The 21784-nt window shown below is 36.9% G+C and overlaps 1 protein-coding gene across 1 annotated transcript in view; it reads left to right on the top strand.

Annotated features, from left to right (window-relative positions):
• The window catches only part of LOC150084411 (uncharacterized), a 646726-nt gene that overhangs the window by 354137 nt on the left and 270805 nt on the right, over positions 1–21784 (top strand). Inside the window, exon 6 of the mRNA XM_090376219.1 lies at positions 14689–14747. Within this exon, the coding sequence (XP_090232345.1) occupies positions 14689–14747 (59 nt within the window). The remainder of the gene's footprint in view (positions 1–14688; positions 14748–21784) is intronic.

Raw genomic sequence — 21784 nt, 5'->3', positions numbered from 1 at the left:
CTGGTATTGATAGCTTTTGTTCAATCACTGTATACTTGATATCAATGGTTTGACTGTACATTCATCTCACCTTCAGCAAGTCCACCTCCTAAGCCTAGGCTTATATGTGGATTATGCTACTTCGGTGTTATTATCTTGGGCTGTTCTAAAAATGTTAATATAGTAATAATAAAATACTATTTAAAATTCAAACAACACAACACATCTTGGGAGAGCACCAATCCTCTTAGCCACAGCCAAGAAGGATATAGTATTAGCTATCATCGTCTCACATATCCTAATTGGCTGTGTTACCGTCCCCAGCAACGAGGAGGCAGGAACAACTATCTAGTCTTGCTCTCCGTTTAAAAACTAAACTCACAAACTTATTGAAGTACCATAGGAGAGCCCTATCCGTGAACATGATCCATAGATCTTGTTGTTCAAGTCTATCTAGACTTATCTCCAGTTCATGCCTTAGATCAACATATTGATCACAGTGGAGCATAATATGGACACTATTTTCTTGTAACCCACAAGAACATAAATCATTTTCCACAAGGCCCAACTCATGGAGTCTTTTTGCCAATCCATGTCCAGTGATAAGGAAAGTGGCATGTAGTCCAAATTGCTGCCAAGGATTTGCCCGTACATTTAATATGTCAGCTGTTGGTAGATACATATAGGTGACACGGCCTTTTTCGCTCGTGTCCCACCTCTGTTGCCATACAGCCATCAGTTCATTTTTAATTCTTGCCTTTTCTTGTTTATAATCAGATCTCGAATATATCTTATTTAGATCTGGGCAAGAGGATACACCCAACACAGTTTTCCTGATGTTCTTTCTAGTTCAATATAGTAATGCCGACAAAATGGTCTGCAAATCAGCCGGAAATCGTCCAGCTAATACCTGCAGAGCATCTGTCGACACTGTTCTACAGCCTCGTGTTGTGCATAAGAGAGCGAACCTCTGCGCCTGGAGCAAGTACTTCTTTTCAACAGTATTAGTTATTCGGTGCAACCAAGCCACAGAAGAATACGTGATTATGGGGACAAATACACAATCATAAAGGATATTCAGGCCTCTTCCTTTTATCTCCAAATCTGTTCTGATCATTCTTCTCAGCTTGGCATATAGCACTCGCACTTTATTTTTTAAGTACTTCATGTGCTCCAAAAATGCCATCCTCTCCCCTACACACACACCAAGGTACTTTACAGAGGTCACATACCTAATTGACATATCAAATGCTTTAACTACTGGATTTCTATTCATACTCAGGCGTCCCTTGAGCAGCATCTGTACAGTCTTTGTTTTTGAGATCTGTAACTTATACAATTTGGACCACTCCATCAGTTCCTCCATTATTTGAGAGGCACGTATCTCTAGTTGGGACCTTGCATTGCGATATACCAGGATTAACAAGTCATCGGCATATGCCACTACATTCACACCAATGTGATTTCTTCTCAAAAAATCATCCATAACTATTGTCCAGGCGTGAGGACCAATTACCGAGCCCTGTGGACAACCTCGTTTAACATTCCTTTTTATTTCAGTATATTTTGTCCTAACAATTATCTTTCTATTTGAAAAATATTCTTTAAAAACTGAATACAATTTTTCAGAACATCCAATGGTTCTAATCCTGGAGAGGACTCCCTCCCACCAAAGCACGTCGAATGCGCCGTGAAAATCAACAAAGATTCCAAGAACGTAACGCCCCTCATAGTTCTGAACGTATGTTGTCATCTGATAAATAGCGTCCTCTGTAACCATACTGGTTATCAGAGGACATTTGATTCTCATCATATTTAATCATTAGTCAACTGATACACAGTCGTTCATAAGTTTTAGCTATTACAGACAACAATGCTATGGGACGATACGAACCCGCTTCACTTGGTAGTTTATCCGGACTTTTAATAATCAGTTTCAAAACGGCCACTGTCCACACCTCGGGGAACGAACCCATCTCCAAGCATTTATTAAACATCTTGACCATTAAATCGGGTCTTATATTAAAAACCCTTTTCATTATTTTAACTTCTATTAAGTCAGGACCAAGCCACCGGCCGTCAACCGCCTGTGCAACAGCATCTTGGACCTCTTCCATGGCAAAATTTTGTTCACATATATTGGAACGTTGAGTGGTATTGCCTCGTATCATTTCCTTCTGTTCTTGGCTTAGTTCTTGTGTGTCCATATCAGGAAACAACTCATCCAGGATCACGTCCCTGGACCCACTCCATCCTAAGGTATCCATATTTCTTGTTCTGACAGTAAAATTTATGGAATTAAAAATTCCATAAATTTTACTTTCAGGAATTACATATTTTAATCCAACTTCTTGTATCTTTGAACATCCTCAGAAAAGGAAAGCAAGAGCTGGTAATAGTGTTGAAAAGAACAATCAGGAAAGTGTAAAGAAAACTGGTACTCATAAGAAAAGAAGAACTGATGGGAGCAAAGAAAGATCCAAGTACGAAGGATTGGAATATGTCAAAGAAATAAGGGGTAGGCTTAGAACCTACTTATACGATACGCAAAATAAAGTTCCCACAACAGCTATGAAAACAATTTTAGATCTGTGGGACATCTTGGAAATGAAGGCTATGGATGTTCACATAGAAAACTTGTTATTAAAAGAAAAGCTAGAGGGAAAGGAAAAAGAAAAGAAAAGCTATGATTATGTGGCTCAAGAACCACTAAAAGAAACCAAGAAACCATCAACGTGTGTATTGATTAAAGCAGCAAGTGAAAGATTCAAGACAAGCGAAGACGTACAAGAAGTCTCGAAAGAACTTAGACCAGTTCTGAAAGAAGTAAAAGTAAAAAATATAAGAACAAGAAGAGACTGCGGGATTGTGTTGGAGGCGGAGGGAGAGGACGACATTAAGAAAATTAGAGGATGTTCAAAGATACAAGAAGTTGGATTAAAATACGTAATTCCAAAAGTTAGCATTAGCATTAGCATTAGTAGAGGCATATGATGCAAGAAAGCAAGCTTATTCAGCATCAGCCAAAAAAAAAAAAAAAAAAACCCTTTCCCATTTCACCCCTCCGTTCGTTCGAAATACCTGTCCTGTTGAGCTTTAAATTTGTTTAGGCTATCAACTTCAACAACAAGTGATGGAAGTCGGTTCCACCAACCAACCACCCGCTGGCCAAAGACAAATTTCCGCACATCTATCCGACATCCGTCCTTCCTCAATTTGAATTTATGCCCTCTGAGGTGATTATTCTGAGAAAGATGAAGAATCCCATTGGCATTGAGCATGCTCAAACCATTCAAAGCCTTATACACCTCTATCAGATCACCTCGCCGGTGCCTAGTCTCCAGACTCTGTAATTTGCAAAACTTAAGCCTTTCTTCGTAAGAGCAACCCTTTGTTCCATTTACTAATCTTGTTGCCCTTCTCTGTACCCGTTCCAGCAGCTCTACATCCTTCTTGAAATGAGGCCTCCAGACCTGTATACAGTACTCAAGATGTGGCCTAACCATTGCCTTATACAAGGGAATAATCACCTCCTTATCCCTGCTAGAAAAATTCCTGTATATCATTGACAAGACACCATGAGCTACTCTTGCAGCTCGTCTGCACTGCTCCGAGAACTTCATATCTGCCTGCACAATTACCCTCAGGTCCATTTCATACTCCACCACTGTCAGTGTAGTACAGCAGAGTTGATATGTTGCTCTGGGGTTACTGTTTCCCATATGTAGTGCTTTACATTTGTCAATGTTAAACTTCATTTGCCACCTCTCAGCCCATCTGTTCAACCTTTCCAGATCCTGTTGCAGCAGTATAGCGTCAGTGGTGTCCTTAACAAACCTGCCAACCTTTGTATCATCTGCAAACTTGGACATTAAACTTGATATCCCATCATCAATATCATTCATAAACACCGAAAACAACAATGGACCCAACACTGAACCTTGAGGAACTCCACTAATAACATTAGTCCACGTTGAGCAGTGTCCATTGATTACCACTCTCTGTCTTCTGCCACTCAACCATCCCCTTATCCATAGCAGCAATTTGCCTCCAATGCCACACTGCTCCAATTTGTGCAGCAGTCTTCCATGTGCAACAGTATCAAAAGCCTTTCTAAGATCCAAATATATAATATCAAAGTTATTCCCTGCATCCAGTTCTTTTGTGACTACATCATAGTATCCAATCAAATTGGTCAGGCAAGACCTGCCCTTAACAAAACCATGCTGCATCTGAGCTATAACGGAATTCTTGTCTAGATGATCCTGCAGTGCTTCTTTAACCAGTGCCTCCATTAATTTACCTGGAACAGAAGTTAAACTAACAGGTCTATAATTACTTGTGTCAGCCTTTGATCCTCCTTTGTGAATTGGGGTTACATTTGCACATCTCCAGTCTTTGGGTACCTCCCCTGAGTCCAAAGAAGCTCTCATAATTATGGCTAGGGGTTTGCATACTTCCTTTGCTGCCTCCTTTAATATAACTGGATAGATCCCATCCACCCCAGGTGCCTTTTTTATGTTTATCCTCAACAATCTCTCCTGCACTTTCCTCTCAGTTATTACAAAATCATCCAGCTCACTGCCAATGTTTACTCCCAAGTTGTTCATCCTAGGATTGTGGTTTTTGACATTGAAAAGGACATTCAGAAAGATTATTTTCTGGAGCAGGTTTGGATAAAAAATTGTAAAGAATATGGGGTATCCAGGAAAGAATTCAATGAAAATGTCGAAATTGTCTCTATAAATAATGTTAAAAATGGTAATGTGTCAAATTGGATATTGGAGGTTAGATCGAAGCTTCTGAATATAATAAGACAGAAAGAAAGATTATATGCCGATTGGATGGCATATAAATACAAAGAAATATTCTCTGTGGCTCAGTGTTACAAATGCTTAGGATTCGGTCATGTATCCAAATATTGTAAAAGAGAAGCTGTATGTGGCCATTGTTGCCCAGAAGGGACATGCATACAGAGACTGTAAAAACAAAGCAGAGGGACCAGTCTGCTGTAACTGTAAAAATAGAAGCAGAAAATGTGATCACACTGCTACTGATAAGGATTGCCTTGAGTACAAAAGAGCTTTGGAATTATATAAAAATAAGATCAATTATGGCTGAAAAACTAAGTGTGCTACAACTAAATGCACAACGAGCAAAGGCTGTAGCGGCTCAAATTCACTTAGAAATGGAAAAGAAGGGTATTGATATAAGTCTACTGCAGGAGCCCTATGAAGTAGGGGGCAACGTACGAGGATATCCAAGTAATTATAGGATTTTGACAGATGGAAAAAGCCCGAAAGTTGCGATAGTAGTGAGAAGACATGATCTTGTGATTGCTAAGATCACAACTCTATCAAATGAAAACATGATATGTGCTGAAGTCATTGGTGCATTTGGTAGAGTGCACGTGATCTCACTATACTGTCAGCACTAGGTTGATATAAATCCTTATATCAATTACTTGGAGAAGATAAAGGACGTACTTCAAGGTTGCCATATAGTTGTTGGAATGGACTCTAACTCTAAATCTGTATTATGGGGTAGTGCGGAATCTGATGATAGAGGTGAGATCCTTGAGGACTTCCTATCTACCTCTGGTATGGTGGTTGTCAATACTCCTGGCCATATACCAACATATAGCTCTGTACTTGGGCAATCCTATATAGACGTTACAGTATGTACTAGGTCAATTCTTGATAAGATACATGACTGGAAAGTAGCTGATTATTTGACTACAAGTGATCATAATGGTATTTTGTTTGAACTGAGTCAGATAGAGAAAGTACGGCAAATAAAGGAAACGGAAAGGTTTTCTGTCAAAACAGTTAATTGGAAAAGTTTTGATCTAGCCTTCAATCATGAAGTAAATGAAATAAACTGGGATTTACTAAGTCCTGAAAATATGTATGTAAATTTCAGGACATAGTTTATAGAGCTTCGAAATTATCAGTGAAAAAGAAAAGCTTGTAACCAGACCTGTAATGTGGTGGAATAGGAACTTGCAACAAATGAAGAAAGAACTAAGAAAAGCCAGAAAAAGATTCCAAAGGTATAGAAGGTTGGAGGACGCTCAAATGACGGAATTGTATAATATGTATAGGAATCTGTGTAAAAATTATGTTAAAGCAATTAATGATTCAAAGCAAACTTCTTGGAAGTCATATGTGACAGAAAAAGGCTCGAGAGATCCCTGGAATACTGTTTTTAAATTAATTACAGAAAAGTATATTTTCTTTTTTTCTTTTCTTATGAGTACCAGTTTTCTTTACACTTTCCTGATTGTTCTTTTCAACACTATTACCAGCTCTTGCTTTCCTTTTCTTAGTTTTACCATGACTTTATGAATTCTGTTGGGAAGTTGAGAGAGAGGAGGACCTAAGACGTGGAGGAGTCCATAACAAGGTTCTTCCAGTAAAGACCTGCATCTCTGACAGTTCTTGAACTTGCTTAGATGGAACTTCTCCTATTATCTCCATCTTTTCATCATCTGTAGCCTCAGATATTACTCTCAGATTATTACTGGCGTAATAATCTGAGATATTACTCAGATTATTACGCCAGTTCTTCTTCACTTGACGTTACATCTGATTCTTCAATACTTGCCATGTATTCACTAAAAACAACTCTTTACAATTTAAAAGTTAAGTCTCAACAGTGAGAAATAACAACTATTTACAATATGTACACGGCTCGAGAGTCCTGCCCAATGAACACTGAATAAACACAGCTGCTGAATGAACTTACTAAAAGATCTCTGAAATCTATCAGAAACCAACTAAAACCGTCCACACCCAAGTTAAACGGGTTGTGGTTCCAGGAACAAAACTCAAGGGCACGGAAATGCTTTTTAACAAGCTCTCGAAAATCCCAAATCAAACAAAATCAATTTAGCCCGTCTAGCCAGCTGGGGAATTTTCCCCGACTGCACACCTCAGACTACGAGGAAGTAGGGCTAGCTAAACTAGCTTTGGACTATACAAGTAAAATAAACAAGAAAGCAAATTAACACAATTCACAATCAAATCTATATATCACCCGGATAACTCGCACTGTATGCACCCCAGAATAGCCCCTGGGGCATGGTTTGACTGTAGATGATCATTCTCAGATAGCTGCCAAACTAAACCATTATTTTGCATCTACATTCACACATGAGGAGGTCTGTAGGGCAGTGGAAGCCAGAAGCTTATCAAACTCTGGCAGGGAGCCAGAGTTTGATAAGAATGATTTTGTAATAACTGAGAGCAAAGTGGAGGAGAAATTGTTGAAGTTAAACATAAGGAAGGCACCTGGAGTGGATGGGATCTATCCAGTTATATTAAGGGAGGCAGCAAAGGAAGTACGCAAAGCCTTCACCATAATTATTAAAGCTTCCTTGGACTCAGGGGAGGTCCCCATGGACTGGAGATGTATAAATGTGTCCCCAGTTCACAAAGGGGAGGATCAAAGGTGACATGGGTAATTACAGACCTGTTAGTCTAACTTCTATACCAGGGAAAATAATGGAGTCACCGGTTAAGGAAGCAATGCAGGATCATCTAGACAAGATTGCAATTATAGTTCTGACACAGCATGGATTTGTTAAGGGGAAGTCTTGTCTGACAAATTTGATTGGATATTATAATGTAGTCACAAAGGAACTGGATGCAAAGAATAATTTTGATATCGTATACGTGGATTTTAGAAAATCTTTTGATACTATGGCACATGTAAGACTACTGTACAGATTGGAGCAGTAAGGCATTAAGGGCAAGTTGCTACAATGGATAATGGACACTGCTCTTCATGGACTAATGTTATTAGTGGAGTCCCCCAGGGTTTCGTTTTGGGCCATTATTGTTTTCAGTATTTATCAATGATATTCATGAAGGTATATCAGGGTTAATGTATAAGTTTGCAGACGATACGAAGGTTGGTAGGGTTGGTAATGACACTAATGATAGTACACTACTGCATCAGGATCTGGAAAAGTTGAGAAGATGGGCTGAGAGGTGGCAACTGAAGTTTAACATTGACAAATGTAAAGTACTGCATATGGGTAGTGGTAACCCCACCGTAACATATCAACTGGGTGGCACTACACTTGGGGCAGTGGAGCATGAAAAGGACCTGGGAGTAACTGTGTAGTCAGATATGTAGTTTTCTGAGGAGTGAAAAAGGCTGCAAGAGTAGCTCATGGTGTCTTGTCAATGATATACAGGAATTTTGCTAGCAGGGATAATGGGGGATTCTCTCCTTGTATAAGACATTGGTCAGGCTACACCTTGAGTACTGTATACAGGTCTGGAGGCCTCATTTTAGGAAAGATGTAGAGCTGCTGGAATGAGTAGAGAAGGGCAATGAGATTGATGAGTGGAACAAAGGGTTGGGGTTACCATGAAAGGCTTAAATTCTGCAAATTGCCGCTTCTGGAGATTAAGGTACCTGTGAGGTGATCTAATTGAGATGTATAAGGCCTTGAATGGATTGAGCAAGCTCAGTGCTAATGGGATTCTTCATTTTGCCTAGATTACTCACTTGAGGGGACATAGATTCAAATTGAGGAAAGAAAATTGTAGAATAGATATGCGGAAATTTGCCTTTAGCCAGCAGGTGGTTAATAGTTGGAACAAACTTCCATCTGTTGTAGTGGAGATCTGCAACTTAAATAAGTTCAAGGCTGAACTAGACAAACATTTGGAGTGAATGGATGGGTGAAATAGGAAGGGTGTTTTTTTTTTTTTTTTTACTGATGCTATATAAGCTTGCTTTCTTGCATCATATGCCCTACTAATGCTAATGTCACTGGCCTTCTGTTTGTTCATTGACATCCCATTGTTCGCAGAGGCTTGGATTTCTTCCTTGCTCAGGTGATGTGCACCTCGAGCTTCCACCTCAACCCAAGAAGCTAGGTCATTTGCTCCAAGACTGCCACCAAGTACGTTACAAGCAACCTTTGCTCCTTGTCCTGAAAATGTTGCTAATTCAAGGCTATTATTAGTGACCTCATCTTCTCCAATACAATTTTTCCAGCTATTTTCAGTTGCTCTTGAGCTTATTTCTCTCACACTAATCCAACATTATATGGAACATCTTTCAGTATTTAATGTTTTCTGAAATTCTAGAATTTCTGTGTTAGCAACATGAGGAAGTGGCTCACCATGATAGTAGGCTTTGAAGTCTGGAATAATGCCCCAATCCATGGGCTGAATTAGTGCAGTTGTGTTCCTTTGCAGAAATGCGACTCTGACCTTGTCATCTTTCAATTTCAGTATAACAGCTGAATGATGAGCTGGGTAGTAATTGAGCCTTTTCTTCAAGTTTTTTGGAAAGCAAGTGGCATCTCACTGATAGTAAAAACTCCCTTTCAAACCATGAACCAAAAAAATCACTCATCATCTAAGCATTGCAGCTATTTTTATAAATCACAGGTAGAGATTTCATTGTGATGTGCTTAAAACACTGGGGACTTTGATTTTTACTAATGCACAGTGGCTTTTGCTTGTGATTTTCTATCTTATTTTGTTTATGCACAGTAATCATTCTTTTCTTTTTTGATGATTTCCTTCTACTTCTGAATCTTATTCTCTCTCTCTCTCTCTCTCTCTCTCTCTCTCTCTCTCTCTCTCTCTCTCTCTCTCTCTCTCTCTCTCTCTCTCTCGCACACATACAGGGTAATTCAGAAATTTTTTTTGGCTGGTGCAGCAAAAGTCTCAGGCTTCCTTGCATCATATGGCTAATAATAATAATAATAATAATAATACAGTAATTCTTTCTTTCTTTGATTTTGTGCATGCTTTGTTGGGTGTTTTTTAATGTTCAGTGACTTGTTAGGTAGAAGTCTGTAGTACAGCACTATTTTGACATAGTTTTACAGCTGTTCATCTGTGAATTCACTGTCTTGAATCACATTACACAGAAATTCAGGAAACACTTCTGCTGCAGTAATATCACTAAATATGTGATATATTTAGAAGAAGCTTTAAATATGTCATCATCATCTCCACCAAGTAACTTATGTAATTTAAGTGAATTCCTGTGTTTTCAGAATTACCCCATTTATTGGTACTCCTTCACTAAGCTTCTGTAGAAACCACTTGTATAAGTATTGGTCTACATCATTGTTTTCAAAAAGTCTAGTTTTCTTCTTTGGAGGCCTTCATCTTCTAGACAATCTAGATGAATACAATTTTTCTTTCTCTTTCATTCAACCACAGATTGTCCCTTCTGGAATTCCTCACTTGTGAAATATACTGCATTTTGTTTTGCACTTTTAACTCTTTCAGTATTTTTTAACTTATCTTAAACTGTATAATTTTTTATTTTGATGGCCATTACTTCAGTCCTACTGACTTACTAATTTTTCCCTGAATTTATTTCTGATTTCCAGGGATTTATATCTTATGAGAAAACTAAATCACAACCAACCTGTCTGGCCTAGCATAGTGTCAAAGTGAAGTCACATAATTTTTCCATAAATCACTTGTCAGTGTGTGCGTATTTTTGTTCAGTATAGCCCTTATCAGTTTTTGCTATCCCAAGTGTAACTTCTAGTTGAAGAAAGGATGTCATGTGCTGTTGTTTTACATAAATTTACCTTGTAACTAATGTAATGCATGTGACAAATGGTAGATATATCCCCCCCCCCGAGGCAGGTATTTGTAATTAGCACTCCTCTTTTATTGCATCTTTAGCAGAGGAGAGAAAGTGGGTGTCTACAGTAATTAGTCTATGATGAGTCCTATTGCTTTCAAAAAATTACTTTGCAACTGAAGATTGAATATATTTAAGCAAATATACAGCCAATATTTAGCCAATTTCTTCTCTTAGAAATACAGTAGTAGGTTATACAGTAGATGGGAGTATATACTGTATTCACTTTTTCCAGTTTCCAGTATGAAATTGTTAGTTCTTTGAACACTACTTTTTTTTTTATAATTCATTTTGGGGAACATTATCATACCCATGGTGTATCCGAAGCTGCTTTACGAAGAGGTGCATTATATTAAGGTTGCACTGTATACAGTAGTTATATATTATAATTTTTCATTTTCATCAGATTTGTGCTATTTATTTAGAGTAGTGCAATACCAAACTAACTCGGGTGAAATGCCTCCACATATGAGATCATTGCACTAATTAGCAAATCTAGTTTGCTCAAGTTTAGCCAATACCTCACATGTACAATGACTTTTTATGTACTGTAATAATTAGTAATAGTATTAGCCTTATACTGCAAGGAAGCCTCTGACTTACTGCATACAAAAATAAAATAAAAATAAAAATAATAATAAATAAATAACAAATTAAAAATAAATATAATAAAAATGAATAAATAACAAAAATTAATAATAAAAATAATAAATAAATATATAAAAAATTAAAATAACCTATGTATTTACTTCCTCGTGTGTGTTAACTATCCAGCTGAACTTGGAATTGCTCCATATCCTCAGGCTAGGCCCACAGAGGTAATATATTCCAGTAATTAACAACTCATGAATTGTAAATTATTTCACTAATTAACAACTCATGTGCTAAAAGAAAACTGACTTATGTGCCATCCTAAATCTCTTTACCTGTAATTTGAATTTATGGCTCCTTGTTAAGACCTCCATAGGCAAGCGGTCAAGTGTGAGAGTATAAAAGTGCATGCACTTTGAGTGACTGTAGTTCAAGCTTGCATAATTACTAAATATAGTTTTGTTTCTTGTATTCTTCATCTTATATCTATATAATATCGGTGTAAATACACCATAGATAATTCTTAAGAAACTACGATGGTAGTGTGGGAGGTATCATTTGCTCTGTTTCTCATATTGTGCTCTTCCTTCACAATGAGTTGCCATGGTTTGCACTACCTCAAATAAGTAATGCTTCACTAATAGAGAAGACTGTTGTTACTTAATCTCAGTGAGTATCACCACCCAGACGTCAGGGTTTCAAAGCTATTGGCCTATCATCGGTAGGTGGGCAGGTACCCTGGTATTGCAGACATGATAACCCAGTTATGAAGATAATTACACAATATGAGAGATGCCAAAAGGTTTATATAATTAATAATGAAAATAATATAGTTATTTTTAAATATTATCATATAAACCTTTTGGCATCTCTCATATTGTGTGATTATCTTCATAACTGGGTTATCATGTCTGCAATACCAGGGTACCTGCCCACCCACCGATGATAGGCCAATAGCTTTGAAACAGTGCTGTCTGGGTGGTGGTACTCACTGAGATTAAGTAACAATAGTCTTCTCTATTAGTGAAGTGTTACTTATTCGAGGTAGTGCAATACCATGGCAACTCGTTGTGAAGGATGAGCACAATGTGAGAAACAGAGCAGGTGATGCCTCCCATCGTAGTTTCTTAAGAGTTATCTATCTTAAGAAACTACCATCATAGTTTCTTAAGAGTTATCTATCTTAAGAAACTACCATCATAGTTTCTTAAGAGTTATCTATGGTGTGTTTACACCGATATTATATAGATATTAAACTCTTAACGTATTATGCCTTGTGCATTTAGTTATTTTTAAATATCTTCATCTTGTGAACTCCTTTGACCATGTGGTTTATACTCCAGGATGTGGTCATCTGAAGTATAAACCACATTAATCATCTTAATTCGTAAGCCTTTTCTTTTTCACTGGTAAAATAACTTAAAACTTTTTTACAGGTGAATAGCTTAAATATTTTTCTTTTTCACAGGTAAATAACTAAAATATTTTTGCTAGTAAATCGCCAAATACTTGTCATCTCACATGTAATTTATAGTTGGCTCTCACTTTCTTTATCATTTCATTATCTACTTTGCTGTATTATTTGCTTCTCTGCTATCTGTAGGGCTAACTATTATTTTGCCAATATGCTGATAAATTTTAATATAATTTTTGATTATTTGGACCTAGCTAAACTTGTAGATGACAAACAGAAACAGATAGCTTTTGCTAATTATTGATTGGATGTATTGAATGGTACTAGCTCTCATAAACATACCATTCAATGCATCCTATTATCAATAATTGGTCTCATTATCATTATTTTTGCTTTTTTACTTTTATTTTTATTCTATTTTTATTTTATTATATTTTTCTTTTCTTTTTTTTTATTATTTTTTATTAATTATATTTATATATTTATTTATAGGGTATAATGCATTAAACCAACATTCTTAAACCAACCATCTTAGCTTTTATAGATTCTTTTGGCTTTATGGCTCACTTCAAATTCTTTTATTGTACTGTATAGTACTTTATACACTATTATTCAATATCCTTATCATACACACTGATATATATATATTTAAATAATGACTTAAAAGTTTAACATAAAATAAGAAAATAAATAAATAAATAAATATTAAGCTATCATTAGAGGCAGCAAAATGCACATCCTCCACATGAAGCCCAGATATATCCGATAATTCAAAATAAAACAAAAAAAAACATAAGCCAGTAGTATGCAAAAAATGTAGAGCGAAAAATTAACATAAAAATAACGTAAGATAAAATAAACCAAACAGGGAGGGGGAAGTAAAGGTAATAAGACATAAACAGTAGCCGATAGTCCCCTATATAATTTAAATCCAATTAATAAAACCGATATAAAATTTAAAATAATGCCAATTATAATGTGATTTAGCAGTACCCCTCTCGAAGGTACCAGTTCTGAAAAACGTGAAATATCACTAAAAAAGGGGTTAAAAGAACTACTAAAAGAAAGACCCCTTTTTTGGTGATATTTCAAGTTTTTCGGAACTGGTACCTTCGAGCGGGGTACCACTAAATCATATTATAATTGGCATTATTTTAAATTTTATATCGGTTTTATTAATTGGATTTAAAGTGCTAAATTATATACGGGACTATCGGCTACTGTTTATGTCTTATTACCTTTACTTCCCCCTCCCTGTTTGGTTTATTTTATCTTACGTTATTTTTATGTTAATGTTTCGCTCTACATTTTTTGCCATACTACTGGCTTATGTTTTATTTTGAATTATTGGATATATATGGTGTGTGTGTGTGTGTGTGTGTGTGTGTGTGTGTGTGTGTGTGTGTGTGTGTGTGTGTGTGTGTGTGTGTGTGTGGTATATAATTAAATCTATTATACATTATTATAAATTTTGTTCATGTACTAGAATTTCTAATGTACCAATTACTAATATAATATGCAACTAAGAATAATAGTGAAGAAGGGTAATAGAGATTTTAAAAACTAAAATTAACACACTGATCACAATAACTATTTAAATTTATCTCCTTCTGATTACAGCCCGTATATATTGATGGGCACTGAACAGTGACGAACACCATCAACACACAAACGAAAGCAGTCAGCATAAACCTATCTGTTTCTATTGTCCATATTCCGGTTTAACAGGTTTTTATTAATAGGTATAAAAATTATATCAAATGGGGAGTTAATTTAGTTGTAAATTAGAAGTAATGGGGGTTTAATTTGGTTGTAAACCGGAATTAATGGGCCAAATTAATTCCAGTTTACAACCTTTGCCTTAAAATAAATCATCGTATTGCCATTTCTTATATGTATATATGTACACAGAGTTGGAGAGTTCTATAAAAAGTTAATTATCAAGTTAGTTGAAAGTAATACTGGAAGATAACATATGTTATTTTTAAATAAGTTTATTAAAAAATAAAGCTTTGTAAACAAAATGAAAATATACTACTTTGTGAAAGTAATTGTTACTTTTCTTGCAGCTTGCAAGGTTATTCAAAAGAAGAAATAGCATTCCCGTCATTAAAATTTTAAATTTTAGGTAAGATTCTTATGAGAATTATTCTTGTATGTTGTTATCATTATGCATCTAGTAGAGAGATTTTAGTTTGAGTCCGAGTGAGTATATTAAATGATGCTAAATTACATAAAATTGTAACCTAAACTTGAATGTGGCATTTCATTTTTTATAAGTATAAGAAATTTTCATTGGTTTTATATAGTAGTGGTCCCCATTATCTTCCAACAATTTTTGGCGCACACTGATTTTTGCATGTGTATGCAGCAGTAACATACTGCAAATACTATCAGTCCTGACAGTAATCACCATCTAGCCACTTAGGCCATTCTACTCCTGCTACCATACTATTATTTGTCATCATGTGCTAGAACTTTTCAGGTTTTTAGTATCAAATAAATTGTAAAAATTTAATTTGAAATAAAGCCAAATTTAAATGTTGAGGTTTCAGTTGAATTTGATTATTTTTAAAGTATAATAAAACTTTGAATTAGCAGACTGTGGGAAGCATAAGGGCTGTCCATTGAACTCAAAAGAAATACATATATTCGTTAATTTTGCTAGAATGTTAGGAAAAGTGCTGTACTATGAAATAAAAACATTAAATGTTGTGATACTGCATTTTACTGCACTAATCAGAAAGGCTTTAAATTTTACTGGAACGTATAGCAGCCATGGAAACTCTGACTGAAATTTATTCAGAATGTGACAAGGTTTTGAGTACCTTCACAAGAGGTTCAGTTAATATTCTACTGATGTTGACATGCTCAATGATGAGGAATATCCTGGCTCCCTTGCACTCTACAATATGAATATTGAAAAGGGTGCAGGAAACATGAATTTGAAATTTTTGTAATTCGTAAATCTTGCTTCATTTTGTTTAGAGCTTCTTTATAACAGCAGAACTGTAAATAGAACTTATTGTACAGCATTTCATTAACAAGTTACCTCAATGGTCATAGACGAGAACAAAAGTACTTCATACAGTATTTCTGTATTTCTGATTAGCTGATTCTGTATTGAGAAATGAAAACATGGCCATGTGCCTCCTTAGCTGTGAGCTGAATTAGCTTTATTATTAATGAAAACATTTTAATTGATGATAAATACTCAAATGGGGAATTATTTCATTACCGTGTTTAGGCAAAGCCTGTTTAGCATTAGTAAAGGCATGATGCAAGAAAGCAAGCTATACCATCAGCCAAAAAAAAAAAAAAAAAAAAAAAATCTAATTTCACCCATCCACTCACTTCAGATGTTTGTCTAGTTCTGCTTCTACAGTGATAAATGGAAATTTGCTCCAGCAATCAATCACACGCTGGCAAGAGCAAACTTCCCCACATCTATCCTACAACTGTCTTTCCTCAATTTGAATTTATGCCCTCTCAGTCAATTATTCTGAGCAAGAGAAAGAATCCTATCAGCATTTAGCATGCTCAAACCATTCAAGGCTTTATTCACTTCAATCATATCACCTCGCAGGTGCCTAGTCTCCAGACACTGTAATTTGTAAAACATAAGCCTTTCTTCGTAAGAGCAATCCTTTGTTCCATTCACTAATCTTGTTACCCTGAGCTGGATATCATCATTCTTCTCTTTCTTGGTGATTCTTCTCTCTCTCTCTCTCTCTCTCACAGGGTAACTCAGAAATTTTTTTTTGTCTGGTACAGCATAAGCTTGAGGCTTCCTTGTACCATATGGCTAATAATAAATAAAAAATACCCTTCTCTGCACTCGCTCCAGCAGCTCTACATCCTGCCTAAAATGAGGCTTCCAGACCTGTATACAGTACTCAAGGTGTGGCCTGACCATTGCCTAATACAAGGGGATAATCACCTCCTTTTCTCTGCTAGAAAAATTCTTTTATATCATTGACAAGACACCATGAGCTACTCTTGCAGACAGTCTGCACTGCTCAGAAAACTTCATATCTGCCTGCACAATTATCCCTAGGTGCTTTTCATTCTCTACCACTGTTGGTGTAGTACCACACAATTGATACGTTACTCTGGGGTTCCTGCTTCTCATTTGCAGTACTTTACATTTGTCAATGTTAAACTTCAGTTGCCAAGGTTAAACCTCTCAGCCCATCTGCTCAACTTTTCTAGATCCTGTTGCAGCAGCGTACTGTCATTAGTGTCATTAACAATCCTGCCAACCTTCGTATAATCTGCAAACTTTTACATTAAGCTTGATATACCATCATCATTATCATTAATAAATACAGGAAACAACAATGGACCCAACACTGAATCCTGAGGGACTCCACTAATAACATTAGTTCATGAAGAGCAGTGTCCATTAATTACCACTCTCAACAGCAGTATCAAAAGCTTTTCTAAGATCCAAATATATGATATCAAAGTTATTCCCTGCATCCAGTTCCTTTGTGACCACATCATAGTATCCAATCAAATTGGTCAGACAAGACTTCCCCTTAACAAAACCATGCTGTATATGAGCTATAACTGAAGTCTTGTCTAGATGATCCTGCAGTGCTTCTTTAAACAGTGCCTCCATTAATTTCCCTGGAACAGAAGTTAAACTATCAGGTCTGTAATTACTTGTGTCACCCTTTGATCCTCCTTTGTGAATTTGCACATCTCCAGTCTATGGGTACCTCCTTTGAGTTCAAGGAAGCTCTTATAATTATGGCTAAGGGTTTGCTTACTTCCATTGCCACCTCCTTTAATATAACTGGATAGATCCCATCCATTCCAGGTGCCTCTCTTATGTTTATCTTCAAAATTTTCTCCTCCACTTTGCTCTCAGTTATTAAAAAATCATGTAGTGCCCTGCCAGAATTTAATTCACCTGTGGCATTCCCCTCCCCGAATAACTCCTCATGTGTGAATGTAGATGCAAAATACTCATTTAGTTTGTTAGCTACCTGAGCAAGATCATCAACAGTTGAACCATCAATATCCAGTCGACCAATCTGATTCATCCCCTTACTTCTAGAGTTTACATAAGTAAAAACTCTTTGCTGTGTTTCTTTGCATCCTTTGCCAAAGATTTCTTGTAATCCGCCCTTGCCTGCCTAACTGCCTTTGTGACTTGGTTACAGACCAGTTTATATCTATCATAGGCTTCTGTGTCACCCATTAGTTTATATACATATCCCATGCTTTTTTCTTCTCTGCCACATGTCTCATCAGTTCATCTGACATCCATTTATGTCTAAACGTTGAACAATATTTCTTACTTGGTATGAAAAGCTTAGTAGCTTCCAAGATAAGTTCTTTGAATGCTTCCCATTTTGAATTTGCTGTTGGTATCATCATCAGTTGGTCCCACTGTATAGAATTTAAATACTGTCTCAGACCACCGTAGTCACCTTTACAAAAACAAAAACCCTTCTCTTTACCCCTGATAGTAGTTACCTCTTTGAGTAAATCCCACTTGAGCACACTGTGATCACTGCCACCTAGTGGTTTCTTTATCTGCAGATTCTTAATGCATGAAGAATCACTACTGATAATCAGATCAAGAGTATTATTCCATCTAGTTGCCTAGCAAACATGTTGCTGTAGAAAACAATCATCCAATAAATCCGCAAAAGCCTCACTAGTGTGTGAGTGACCAACCCACAAATTCCAGTCAATATCTGGGAAATTAAAATCCTCCATTATAAGACTCTCTGATTTACTGGCCCACTCTATTTCCCTGTACAGTTGTTTAATATACTCATCAGAGTCATTAGTCCTCTAACACACTCCTACTCTCAATTTTAATTTCCCATTGCTTATGTCACACCAAACTGACTCGACACTGCACTGTCCAGCCATGTCGACTGGCTGTACTTCCTTGGATTTTGTGTGTTTCTTAGCTAATAGTATAACTCCTCCTCCCTTTCTATCAATGCTGTACACATTTAGGGGACAATGTCCTTTATTACCTAAGTTCTTTAAATTAAAATCCATTCAGTTGAAGGTTTCTGTACTTAGAAAACATTTTGAGGTGAAAATTTTAAAAAAATTTCAGATTTTTTTTTCCTTCAAAATTTTGAAGTACATTAAGTTTCTTTGATTATATTATACAAATTTATTTTTAGGATATAAAATTTGAAATACATATAATTGAAGTTGAATAAAAATGATCCATGTATTCAGAATTCTGTAATAATAGCCATAAAGTATTTGTAGTGTAGAATTTTATTTTGGATAACAGTGATGCCACAGACCAGTTGTCAGAGTGGTGGCCATAAGACATCCTAGTGCCCACCAAAGTATTTCTAGGAGTCCATGGATGTGTTTCCTGAACATGTTTGAGACATTTTGTGGCTTCAGGCAAGATAACATGTACTTGTAATATGGCAGTACTGTTTCATGTATATAGATGGTTTAAAATCCTTTGTTCAGTTTAATTTCCTCTTTTAATTAATGCATGTTGTATGTGTTTTCAGAAATATTCCATTTCTAGTTTCTAATTGCTAATATTCCATTTCTAGTTCCTAATGGCTAATATTCCATTCCTAACATTACAGTTAGCATTAGTAGGGGCATATTAGCATTAGCAGAGACATACGATACAAGAAAGCAAGCTTATGCAGCATCAGCCAATAAAAAAAAAAAAAAACTCTTACATTTCACTCATCTATTCACTCCAAATACTTATCCAGCTCAGCCTTGACGTTGTCACAGACATTCTCTCAGATTTGCCAGACAAGCTGCACTTACTACCTGGGAGTCTAAAACGCTGATGGAACTGATATTCGGGTAACACTCAAGTCAAGTGGACCCAATTTTGGCAAAGTCCGGACGGTCTGTGACAGCCAAATCCTCTGCTTCACCTTCACGATGGTGGGACTGTTAGTAATCCTGGGTATAACCTCCATGCACAAGTACATGGTGAGTGACCACCCAGGTGTGAACCAACGTAAGCAGGGGTCGAGGTGTGGCACCCACACCACATGGAGGAATGCCACCCCTCTATGTTACAAGGCAGTACTAGGTGGTAGATGACTCTCATCAACCAGTGCAATACCACCACTTTGCTTATTGGAGGCTAAGTTCTGGTCAACCATTCCCTATCTCTTCCATCATGCAGTATGATTGATGATTTTGAGGTTAGGATGAACATCATGGTGAGATCCAATATTCCTTACATTTCGAGGGTACAGCTCTAAAACGGTGTTCGCAGGCCGGACGCTAGTTAGTACACTGGACCGAACCTACTGGTAACTCTCTAGGAGGCTTACGGATCAGCTAGTGTATAATCTTGTTACCTCTACTCTACCAGATAGTGACTGGAGGGAGTCCGAGTAGTGTGTATGCGGGGAGCATTGTCGAGGCCACATTATGTCAAGGATCTGGGTATATTCTTATCCTATGTACGCCATATCCAAAAATTTCATTACTTCATACAGCATGTCCCACCCACTTTTTCTTACTATTGAATACACCATGAATTGTCAAACTAATAGAGCAAGCTTATCTGCGAAAACACCTAAACCTCCCAAGCACTTCCTAATTCATTTCACAAATATACGTGGTCTCAATTCTAATCTCAACGATGTCCATTTCCACTTGCAGTCTGCCAAACCCCATGTACTTTTTCTGACATATCACAACTTGGTGATTGTCTCTTCTCCAATGGAACCTTTATCTCATGGCTCTTCCCAACCTCGTGTTGTTTGGCATTACAAGAATGCAAAATGGGATGACCTGCGAGACTTCTTTTCTTCTTTTCCTTGGTCAGATTACTGTTTCAAAACTTCTGATGACGTTTGCTCAGATCGTGTCAGTGAAATTATTATTGCAGGAATGGAATCCTTTATCCCATACTCCACTTTAAAATCTCGTCCTTTAACTAAACCTTGGTTTTTCAATAAATGTGCTAAGGCTGTTCAAGAGAAGAATGTTGCATATCGTAATTGGCTTGTTTCTAATTCTCCAGTTTCATTTTCTGCCTACACCAAAGCTCGGAACAATTGTAAAGCAGTTATTAATCAGTCCAAACTAGAACAGGCTAAGAGTAGAAAACTTGCTTCTTGCCCTAATGGTAGCCGAGCATTCTGGTCTCATGCCAAAGCTGGCTGCAACTTTTGCTCATCTCTGCTCCCACCTCTGTCTAAACCTCTGCTCCCACCTCTGTCCAAACCAGATGGTTCTGTTGCCACTTTTCTACCTCCCATTTTTCTTCCAACTCATGTATTAATGATCTTGGTAAAACACCTCCCACCATTCCCAACAGGCTCCATTCAATGCCTCCTGTGGTCTTCCGTCAAAAGGATGTCAGAAGGATTTTGACGAATCTTGATGCTAAGAAAGCTCCAGGTCCTGATGGTATTTCTCCACTTGTTCTCAAAACCTGTGCTCCTGAACTTACTCCTATTCTTTGCCGCCTTTTTTCACTTTCTTATTCCAAAGGTGTTTTTCCTTCTGCTTGGAAATTTCCTCATACCCAGCCAGTTCCTAAAAAGGGTGTCAAATCTCTCCCATTCAGTTATCGTCCCATTGCAATTACTTCAACCCTTTCTAAATTAATGGAGAAATCAATTAACTGCCAACTCTTAAACTACCTAGAAACCTTCCGTCTGGTCAACGATCGCCAGTATGGATTCCGTCAGTGTCGATCCACTGGTGATATTCTTGCTTATGTTACCCATTTGTGGACTAATTCAATGGAAAGGTTCAGTGAAACACAAGTAGGTGCTCTTGACATCTCAAAAGCTTTTGGTTGTGTTTGGCATAAAGGTCTTCTAAACAAGCTTCCATCTTATGGTTTGCCAACTGTTTTTAGTAATTGGTTATCCAGTTTTCTCTGTGATCGCTCACTGAGGGTGATGGTAGATGGCTCTCTGTCTTCTAACTTCTCCACTAATGCCGGTGTCCCCCAAGGTTCAGTTCTTTCCCCCACTCTTTTCCTCTTCTATATTAATGACCTTCTTCCATTGACTGGAAATCCTATCCATAGTTTTGCTGATGATAGCACATTGTATTTCACTTTCCATTTTGAGAAACCTTGTCCTGCTCAATCAGCTTCAATTTCTCGAAAATCTGCTACCAATTCCTTAAATGCCGGTCTTCAGGTAATTCTCCAGTGGGGCAAAGACAACT

The sequence above is a fragment of the Mastigoproctus giganteus genome, chromosome 6, assembly GCF_048544385.1.
Source record: "Mastigoproctus giganteus isolate SK-2022 chromosome 6, ASM4854438v1, whole genome shotgun sequence".
Taxonomy (NCBI): domain Eukaryota; kingdom Metazoa; phylum Arthropoda; class Arachnida; order Uropygi; family Thelyphonidae; genus Mastigoproctus; species Mastigoproctus giganteus.
This window is presented reverse-complemented; position numbering and strand designations above follow the sequence as displayed.